This window comes from Orbicella faveolata, unplaced genomic scaffold, assembly GCF_042242905.1.
Source record: "Orbicella faveolata isolate gen_17 unplaced genomic scaffold, um_ofav_v1 contig_25, whole genome shotgun sequence".
NCBI lineage: Eukaryota > Metazoa > Cnidaria > Anthozoa > Scleractinia > Merulinidae > Orbicella > Orbicella faveolata.
Genome location: NW_028301553.1, coordinates 8842257 through 8852815, shown reverse-complemented (window position 1 = coordinate 8852815; position 10559 = coordinate 8842257). Strand labels below are relative to the sequence as shown.

Below are 10559 nucleotides of genomic sequence, written 5' to 3'. Positions count from 1 at the left end.
CACTGTTAAATAAGCTATCACATAGCCTTGTAACCATCGTGCTTTCACGTAGGATATTTATGTAACGTTTACTGGAGGAGCAGTTGTTGTTTTTAAACTAAAAGCAGTAAAATCCAAATATTCATCTTCAGCTTGTCTTATTATAGTTCCTCTTTTTGTGCTCAGTTTTTGTTTGTTTGGTTTTGTTTTTCAATGTCAAATGGATCGCTGCTCCTAATCACTGACACAAAACGAGTACATTCCAACATTTTGCGACTGAAGACACAAGCTTGTTTCCAATGTTGCTATAATTAGGTATTCCTGAGATGTGGAGAGGATCGCGCACGCGCACCCATGACCAGCAACTGAAAAGACTCAGAAAAGACCGTACTTGACAAGGATTTAGACAGCACGCATGAATTCAAGTAGTTTTTTTTTTTCCGAGATATTCGAAGCATGCAAAATTCGGTTTACGGGGACACTTCAACAAATTTAAGAAAAGAACGAATATTTGATTCTTGTCATAGATCAACTGGAAAACGACTAAGCCTAAAAAAAAAAAATGTCCCTTCGAGAGTCAACCTCTGTTATTGAATTGTAAAACGTGTCCAGTCAACACAAATAACTTAAGAAGAAAACAATACAGGTCTTTGTTTTCCCGCTTAACTCCCATGAGATATCGTATCGATCGATTCCTATAAACACGCATTGTGTAGTAGCAGGCACTTTTGCATGTCATTACCAACAAGATTCCACTAACACAATAGTACGCCTTCAAACCGATAACTTCAAAACGAATTGTTTGACGTCGCTGCCTGTGAAAAGTGTGAGGTTTCAAGTGGAGATACAAGAATGTGACAAAGTTGTTAGAGGAGTGTTAATTTTGGAAAGTGCATTTTCGCGCGTGTTTGTATTTCATGGCGGGTTAAAACCTACCATAAACACCGGACGCATATACACTTTTTTCAAACTGTAAAACGAACGGCCAGATTTGAACATGGCTGACACGCATCGAGAGCTGGTCAATAACAACGTTTTATTTGTGGATGAAGGAAGCCATGGACAGAAAACCTTGCAAAAGTGGCACGATAATGATGACGATAAGGTGAGTGAGATAAACATACTTTTTTTCCAGCCTTGTTTTACGGCACACAAATTATATTTCCAGTTACTATCCAACACAAAAGATTTGCTTATCACAGACTTCACACGAAGAGTTAAGGCATTTCATTCTTGAGCAAGACTTTACAAAAAAAAACTTGCAGTCGAGTTTTTCAACCTGTTTTCGATATTTCGCAAAGCCTAGTTGCTAATGTAGCCTTTGTCGAGTCAGAACGCAATCCTTGCTTGTTTTCAGTGATCTGTGATGAATTAAAATCAACAGTCGTTTTAAAACACGCTTTCATCATATGTTTACAAACAGGTCTAGGAGGGTGCAAAATTGGATTTTTCATTCCAGCCTTATGCCTTTAATGTTTGTCCCGTCCCGTCGTCCCGCGCCTCTCAGAATTCTCGTGCCAAGTGTTCTATGGCAGAATGCTTCAATATTTTCCCACGTATCATGTTGGCTACCAATATAGCATATTTTGCTTTCCGACATGGCTATTTCATCTCGAATCCCACTCCGTCAAATTTCTAGTTTTGCATCCCACCAAAACTATTTTGGACGCTCGTCTAATGCCCTTAAATCAGGAGTTATAAATAAAGAAATAACAAAATAATAATAATAAATACTCTTACCACTCGAGATCTCAAAGTTAGGATATCATTTTTTTTTTTACTTTTAATAAAAATCGAAGTAAAAATCTACTAGCTTTCTATCACGAATCCCGTTCTTTTAATGGCTACACTACTCGCTATGTATTCTGTTGTAGGTACTGAGTAGCATAGCAGTGTGCGGTTGTTAAGAAAATGGCGGCCGCTTCTTCGCGTTTTCGAACTGTATGTGAAGAGGATTTAGATAATGTTTTGTTTTATAGTAAAACAATTAGATTACTCGCTCTCAATTTCTTTGCGTAATAGTTGACTACAGTTAAAATCCACGTGTAAGAACCTTCAAGTCTGGCAAAATACGTTCTTTTATTCTGGGGTAGCTATTGGCTAAGTTAGGCTAAGTAGGTTCTTATTAGGTTCGTAATTTCTATGAAGGAGACATAGTTGATTACCAGAAAAATCAATAAACTTGGGTTTGGTCTCCAAATATACAGTACTTATTCACAATTGTATAGTGATAAGCCTAACACAACGGATTACAGGATGGTACTCTTGCCTCTACGACAAGCGTTCATTATTTAACTGTTAACCCACGTATAAGAACCTGCGTAATAATTGCTGGGCTAAACAAGTTCTTATATTTTGGGGTTTTAAAATGACAAATTTCTGACAGCAGGTTCTTAAACCACTAGGTTCTTACACGCGAGTTTTTACTGCATCATGCGAAAGAATTCTCGAGCTCATAATTGCATTGTTAAATATAAGGGTATATAAGCCTGTTAGTAACTGTCAAAAGCTAAGGAGTACGGAATTCGTACGATTAGGGTCCACTCCCATCCGTTAAAAAAACTGTTGCATGATAACCTGCACAATGAAGAAATGGTAATCTTAACTGTTCTTTCTACTATAATTTGCAGGTTAACAATCTGGAAATGCGAATCAAAGAGCTCACCGAACAAAACATGAGACTGAAGGACAAAGTTGTAGAGGCGCGAGAGAATGGCAAAAGATACCAAGAAGACCTGCTTAGGAGCCAACAGAGATGTACGGAGATCGAAAGCTGGAACAGCGGTAACCAGGAGATGAAAAACAGTATCATAAAAAAGCTACAAGAAGAAAAAGAAGAGTTAGATAAAGAATTGCAAGCTTTGAAGAGGGACCTGGTAAGTCTTAACTTGTCCAATGGAAATGGTAACGATGATATTGTGGAATTGAGCACTGAACTATCCCGAGCAAGGCAAGACCTTCAAGACTGTCAGGAGCGTTGTAAAATGTTTCAGGAAGAGAATCAGGCGCTGAAACATGATTTACATGAGGCTGCAAAAAAGATAGCGGCAATGCAGGCGGAAGAAGGATTTCAGGAAATGCAGAAAAGTGGGCTGGAAAATTGCTCTCTATTGCAGAAACTAGACGCCATCCGAAATCAACTTCAAATGTATCGAGAAAACTGTTCTGGATTAGAAAACGAAGTTAAGATTTATAAAGGAAAGTTTGATGCTTGTAACGGGGAACTAAAGGCCAATAAAACTCAGCTTGCTGAGTTAAAAGAAAGCTCGGATATTACCCGACAAGACAAGGCAAGACTTGACCAACTGTTATCTGAGACACAAATGAGGTTAACAAGCTCAGAGGGTGATTTAAACGACTTGAAAGTCAAAAGCTTTTATTCCAAGGAGCGAATAAGAGACCTCGAAATGATGATTCGTGATCTTAAAAAGGAGAGAGACAACGAGTCCGATGACCTATCTAATTCGGAGTCTCTCAAAACGGAATTGGAATCACCAGCGGATACAATAGATCTTTTACAACAGAATCAGGACTTAGAGGCCGGTATGTCCATGGTGAGTCGCAAGCTTTCTGAAAAAGAAGCCGAATTATGTCGCAGTCTATCACAAAATGAAGAGCTCAACTTGCAGCTAAAAGAATCACTAGACAAAATTGCAGAGTTAGAGTCGCACTCTGTGAATGTCCAGAACCCTAAGGATGAACGAATGGATGCTAATACACTTCTACAACAAGCCAAGAGGCAGTCGACAGAAATTCGCTTTACACTTCAAAGGAAAGAGAAAGAAAACAAAGATCTGGAGATGAAGCTAAAAGAAACTCGCGAGGAAATGCATAAAATGGAAGTCCAAACGAACATCAGTGAAGCACAAAGATCTCAGCTTAGAGAAGAACTTGAGAAAGAGAGAGAACAATTCTTAAATTTACAGAAAGTCTACACAACTTTTCAGAAAAACCTTTCAGAAGACAGGGCAAGCCAAGACGCTTACAAACAGGACCTCGCAATTAAAGATACGACTATTGCTGAGCTGAAGGCCATGACTGCAAACATGGAGTTGAAATATCACGAACTCAGTGAAAAATACACCGCAATTCAAGAGCTGCACGAGCAATACAAAAAGGAAAACCAAGAAATCGAAGATGACCTCTTACAGACTCAAAGGGACATGGCAGATATGCAAGTGGATTTTAAGATGGCCGAGAATGAAAAAGAAGACCTAATCCAAAAACTTCAAGCAGCTAATAAAACCATTGCTGATCTACAGTCGAAGGTCAAGATGGCTGAGCAAGGCATCAGGGAGAAAGAACATGAAATGTCTTTGAATATACAACGACTGACAAGGATGGAGGAAGACTTGGAAGAAGCGTCCAAAACTAAGTCCCATCTGGAACTGGAACTTTACGAGAGCAATACGAATGCGAGAAGAAAAGATGACGAGGAAAGCACTATACAGAGGCAAATGGAGGAGCTTCAAAGAGAGTGCGAGGGTCTTAGACAACAAGTGGCAGAGAAGGAGCTAGTCGTTGAGCGGCTGAAGGACGAGATAAGTTCTCTGGAAACTGACTTGGGTACACTGAGAACCGAGTTGTCCTATAAGGATTCGCTAAATGAAACAAGCAAAGAAGAGCTAAAAAGACTTGCCTTGAAGTTGAAAAGTAGCGAGGAAGAGATCACCCGTCTAACAGACCTATGCGAAAACACAATGCAAGAGAAAGGTAGCCTTGAGATCGACTTGTCAGTGGCCAAAAAGAAAATTGAGACAATGGAATCTAATCTGAAGGAAAACAGGGAGAAGGAAAACAATCTGGTGAAGACTCTGCAGGAAGAACGTAACAAGTTCGTCTACAAGGAAACAGACATTGCTTCATATCGCTCTAAAATTGCAGCATTGGAGTTGCAGAGTGGAACCCATGCCAAAGAAAAAGAAGAACTTCGTTCCAAGGTTGACGATCTTGAGGAGAAATCAAACTTATTGAAACACCAAATGGGCGAAGTTATGACTTCAAGGGATCAAGCAATCAGAAGGCGAATGGAAATGGAAGAAAAGATAATTGAAATGCAACAGGATCTGGACGAATCCGGCAAGACAAGAACTCAATGCGAGCAAGAGCTTCAGGATTTATGGAGCAAGATCACCAAATACGAGGTACAGATTGAATCTTTGAAAAGACAGAATGAAGAACTAAAAGAAAAATCTGTTGAGGCAAACATTGAGATCGTTAACCAGAGGGATGAGTTGATGAAGCTGGAAATCGTCGCCACTGAGAGCGGAAAAATGCTAGAATATGCTCAGTCCAACTTGGAGCAAAAGACGAAAGACTATGAAGACGTCCAGGGTACAATCAAAGGCTTGCAGGCCGAATTGAATAAAGTGAAAAACGATTTGATCACAAGGAAAATGTCCCAGGAATTCGCTTTGGATGAAAACAATAGGCTCGCCAGGAAGATCGAAGAGCAAAAGGCGAAATTAAGTCTCTTTGAGAAGGAAATTTGTGATGTAAATGAAGAGAACACACGCCTCAACGCCCATCTAGGAGGCCAAACAGCGAAATTGAATAACCTTCATCTTCAACTGGGATCAGCAACTCGAGAAAAAGAGCGTTTGAAAGTGGATTTACAGGCTGCAGAGAAGAAAATTCAGAAAATTCAAGAGGACCTACTGCGAGCTCATAACCAAGTTCGAGAAAAAGAAAGAATCGCGGAGAGCTACAGGGTTGAGATGACTGAAAAGGACAGTCATGTGGAGCAGCTCAAAACCTTGAAGGATTCCATGGAAGATAAAATCCTCGCGCTGAAAAAGGAATTACAAACCACAGCATTCTATCACGAGTCCAGCGAGTCAAAGCTGAAAGGTGCTCAAGACGAAGTAACTTCCTTGAAATGTAAGCTGAGCCAGTATGAGACCACTGTTGATGCTCTCGTAAAAGAACGAGACGACAAAGACAAAGAACAGGAAAATCGTCCTCATCAGCAGCACTTTGAGATGTTATTAGAACAAGGCAGAGAACGGCAAGCCATTCTTGAGAAAGAGATCGAGAACAATAAGGCCAAAATCTCAAAACTGGATCATGACCTCAAAATGTCTCGGCAAGATTGCCTCGACTCTCAGTTCGAAAATTCAAAGTCTCAAAGAATCCTTGAAGATCTAAAGGTAGCACATGAACTGTGCGACAAGGAAAGAAGGGCCCTACGTGAAGAGGTACTTGAAGTGAACAGAAAGATATCAGACTTAGAACTCAAATACGAGAACGAGCAGAGAGACAACTTTGTTCTGCAAAGTCAGTTAGAAGACGCAACAAACAGAGGGGATACAAATCGGAACGAGATACTGAAGCTCAGCAAGCAATGCGTGGAACAAAAGGTTCTTTTGGATGCAGCCGTGAAGGAAAATGAACTGAAAAATTGCCAGATAGAAGAGTTAAAATCTGCAAAGGCACATTTGGAAGAAAAATCCGTGGAGTTGAGGAGCAATCTGACCAGCGCAATCGGTGAGTGCGAGAAGCTTCGAGGAGGACATCAACAGCTTCAAGAAGAAATCATCACACAGCAGAGGAGTCTTTCAAATCTCAAGGACCGACTGCAGAAAGCTACGAAGACCGAACAGATGGCGCAAGAGGAGCTTCAGTTGAAGATGTCGGAGATTGAGTCAATCAATGAAGAATTGGTGAAGGTGCACAACGAGAAAGATGAACTAAGAAAGAAAGAGAAAAGATTGGAAAACACCATTTCCAAGCAACGTGAGGATCGTGCTATTGCTGAGAACCAAATTGCAGAACTTCAAGGAGAAATGTTACAAAGCAAGAAAGATTTGGGGATCAAGGAAAATGAGTTAGGAGGCTTGAGAACTGAAAATAATACATTAAGGGAAGAATTGGATCAAACAAAAGATTTATTGAAAAGGTTGAAAATCGAGCTCGAGTCCATTCAAGACAACCAGGTGATTGTTCAGTCTGCTCCACTGCAGAGTAGCTTATACGACGAAGATGAATTCGAGGATGGAGAATCGGAGTTAACGCGATTGAAAGAAAGCCTCAAAGAAACGGAAGAAAATCTTCAGAAAAGCATCGCAAGCGAACATAGTTTACAAGATCGGCTTGCGAAGGTAAAGATTAAGAGCTCCCAATTGGAAAACAACTTGCTCGCCTTGAAAGACAAGGAAAATGTTTTGAAAGCGCGAAACGATGAGTCCCAGAACAAGGTCGACAAAATGAAAGCTGACTTGTTGAAATCTAAAGAGGAATTAAACAGAGCGATGGATCAGTTGGAGATGACGGAGGGGAAAGTACCTCAGCTTCAAGCACAAAACGACCAACTGGAAGCTGCCAAAACTCTTCTGGCTGAAGAAATGAAGGAAGAACGAGGAAAGCTCAGGAAAGCCGAGGACGAGCTTCTTGAGGTTCAATGCAAGCTCCAGGAACTACAAACTAAATGGGACCACAGTGCAAGGACAGCTGAAGGCAATGAGACTGTTGTAGATACAGTTAAGTCCGAAAAGAAATACTTGGAGAAGGACATTGAGGCACTAAGAGACGAGCTGTCTTCGGCCCACGCCTTGATGAACTCGACTTTAAAGAACAACAGAGAGCTCGACCATGAGAATTTCCAGTTGAAGAAAATCATAGCAGAATATGAAACTAGAGAGAAGGACTTTAGTGAAGAAAATGACGAGCTCCGCAAAAGCGGAGCACAACACCAGAAGATGATAAAAGAACTGCAACTGCAGATCCAACAGAAACAAAGGGAAATTGCTGCCTTGAGAGAAGGGCTGGAAAATGAGCGTCACAAGTTGACGGAAGCCAGAGAAGACTACGACAGCCTTATGAAGGATATTTCACAATTCAAAGGCGGAGTAAAAGATTACAAAAAAGCATTGACGGAAAAAGACGCACAAGTTCTCCTCTTGGAAAATACGAAAACGAATTTGGAAGGGGATCTGAGAAGAGCAGTTTTAAAAAACAAACAAGCACAAGAAGCTTTTGATCAAGAAGCGCAAAAGCTTAACGGTTTTATCCAAGAAAAGGATAATCGGATCTCGGAGCTAGATCACAGCGTTTCAAAGTTGAAGGAGCGAAACAAAAAGTTGCAGACGGACCTAACTGAGCTTAAAGCGAGCGCCAGTGAGCACAGAACGCAACTCCAAAACGCTCAGAAAGAGATCAAGAAACTGAACAATGAACTTATGTCGCAAGGTCCCGTTATCGCAGCACTCCAGGCCAAAAACGCCGTGTCTGATGAAGGTAAACAAAGTCTTAAAGATGAGCTCAATAAAATGAAGAGGCAGTGCTCAGAGCAGGAAATCCAGATAGAGGCTTTAAAACATGAGAACGACAGACTGCAGCGCAAACTGAATGAAGTTCATACTCCTAAAAGTTCACCCGTGAAAAAACCACAGACACCCACGAACAAAATGGAGCCAGACTTCGTCAGCCATAAGAAATTAATTGAGCTGGAGAACGCTTATTCTAACATTGCACTTGAAAAAGAAGACGCTGAAAACAAGAATACTAGCTTGAAAGAGAAGATTCTCGAGCTGGAACAAGAAAACAACACCTACCTTACAGTGAAAGATTCTTTGGAAAAAGAAATCGCATGGAAGGATAGTCGAATAACCGAGCTCGAAGAGTCGTTGCGCAAAACTGAACTCGACCGAAATGAATTGCAGACGGTTTCCAAAACCATGAACGAAATTGAATCAGAGTTAAACTCCACCCAAAACACCGTGTTCGGATTGGAAGAATGCAATGCCACTTACAAAGAAATGATTAACCATTTAGAGAGTCAACTAGCAGAGATTCAACAAAAGAATTCACAGCTTGAAAACTCCTTGGAAAATAGTCAAGGCAAGTTGGACTCTCAGAAAAAGGAATTATTGGAGGCGTTGAGGAGCGTTTCTGAGTTAGAGAGCACGAAGCAATCAAACGCCAGTAACAAAGACGAGCTGCTAAGGGACTTGCAATCTAGCAAGAACAAGATTTCGTCGCTGGAGGAGGAATTATACAATTCTGCCAGAGAACAAGCAAAGGCAAATCTCTCGGTCAAAGAAGCAAAAGAGCAAAATGGCAAACTGAGAAAGGAGTTGCAACAGCTGCAAAGTCGGCTGAGAGAAGACAAGCACGACCGTGATATAGACGCAAAAGAACTCCGAGAGAAAAATGAAACAATAAAGAAATTACAAAGAGAAAACGGCGAGCTTGAAAACGAACTTTCAGCGGCAACTAAAGAAATGAGTGCAAAGGCAACTGAATTTCTGACTTTGATGAACAAGCATGAGGAAGTGCAAGAGGACCTCGACGCGTTGAGACAAAAGATTCCTGAGCTCGAGTCGAGTTCGATGAAAGAAAAAGCAGAAAACGAGAAACTGAGGTTGGAGATTTCCGCCACTCGCCAGCTGTACAAAGATTTGAAGATTGCCTATGACAATCTCCTGGAGGAGATAAACAATTCTGAAGACCAACTTCAAGACAAGGAATTGCTCAAATCAGCCGAGCTGCAAAAGGCAATGCTGGAGAAGGATCAACTGAACAATGAGGTTCAGCTAGCGAACAAGAGGTTGGCAATGCTAAAAGACAATAAGGAGAAAGTTCAACGAGAGAAAAAAGAACTGGAGCAGAAACTGAAGATGATGCAGCAAAGGCTCTTGATTTTGGAAGCGGACGAGAAGGCGGTCGATACCATAAAAACTCTCCAAAGAGAACTCGATGAGGGCAAACAAAAGATCCAAGATTTAAATACAATGTATGAAGCTGTAAGGTTGGAGCGTGACAATCTTCGCAGAGAAAGCACAAAGCCAATATCGCCGAGAACGTTTGCGAAATACGAAGCAAAACCGAGAGGAACCAGTGCTTATCTCGATACCTTGGCGCAGAAAAGCAAGCTACAAGAACAGGGTGCAGCTAAAACGGACATGCTTGAGGCCCAGGCGAGAGCAATGCTTCTCGAGGAGAAACTCAAAACGGCTCGTGAGCGACTTGACGGATTGAAGAACTTTCCACCACCTAGCGAAGATAGCAGATCTGAGAGCGCAGAAAGTGTGTCGGAGGAGTCAACAAATGGAGACGAGACTCAAGAATCGTGACAGCTCGGACTTACAGCGCAAGACTCTTCACTACTAAACAAAAAAGAAAGCAAATGGCTGCGGATTGAGCGGTAAATTTAAGTTCGAAAGTTTTCAATTGGCGAGATTATTGGTCATAACGAGCAACGCCAAAGACCTTATATAATTAGCAAAATTATAAATTGCAGTCCCGGAATGTTCAAGGATGGATAACGTTAACCGCTGAATAAATCAATATCCAGTAGATTACTAAACACGACTGAATAGTGAACGTCATCCAGTACAGAGGCCAGCTCAAACAGCGAAAACTGGAGAGACATCATTGGTGGTTTACCCTCTAGGGGAACAATGGTCATCAGAAAGAGCGAGCGGTGTCCACTTTAGGCCAGGCTGTAATGTTCTGCCTTAAAACGTATCCAATAGGGCGTTTTCAGTTGAGTGTCGTAAAACCAAAACCAAACCAATTACATACCAGTTAGCCAATCTCAAGCCGTAGTAAAACCAAAACCAAAGTAATTGTCTGATTAT

At 41.2% G+C, this 10559-nt stretch overlaps 1 protein-coding gene across 1 annotated transcript; it reads left to right on the top strand.

The window, feature by feature from the left end:
• The first annotated feature begins 424 nt into the window (after positions 1–424).
• LOC110050263 (uncharacterized) lies at positions 425–10106 on the top strand. The gene is made up of 2 exons (XM_020756169.2): positions 425–1084; positions 2610–10106. Exons 1-2 carry the CDS (start codon positions 977–979, stop codon positions 10050–10052), a joined length of 7551 nt encoding a protein of 2516 aa, XP_020611828.2. The 5' UTR covers positions 425–976; the 3' UTR covers positions 10053–10106.
• Positions 10107–10559: the final 453 nt, after the last annotated feature.

Coding starts and splice junctions, on each gene's coding strand:
- LOC110050263 (XM_020756169.2), top strand. CDS start 977: ATGGCTGACACGCATCGAGAGCTGGTCAATAACAACGTTTTATTTGTG. Junction 1,085..2,609: donor ACGATAATGATGACGATAAG/GTGAGTGAGATA, acceptor TATAATTTGCAG/GTTAACAATCTGGAAATGCG.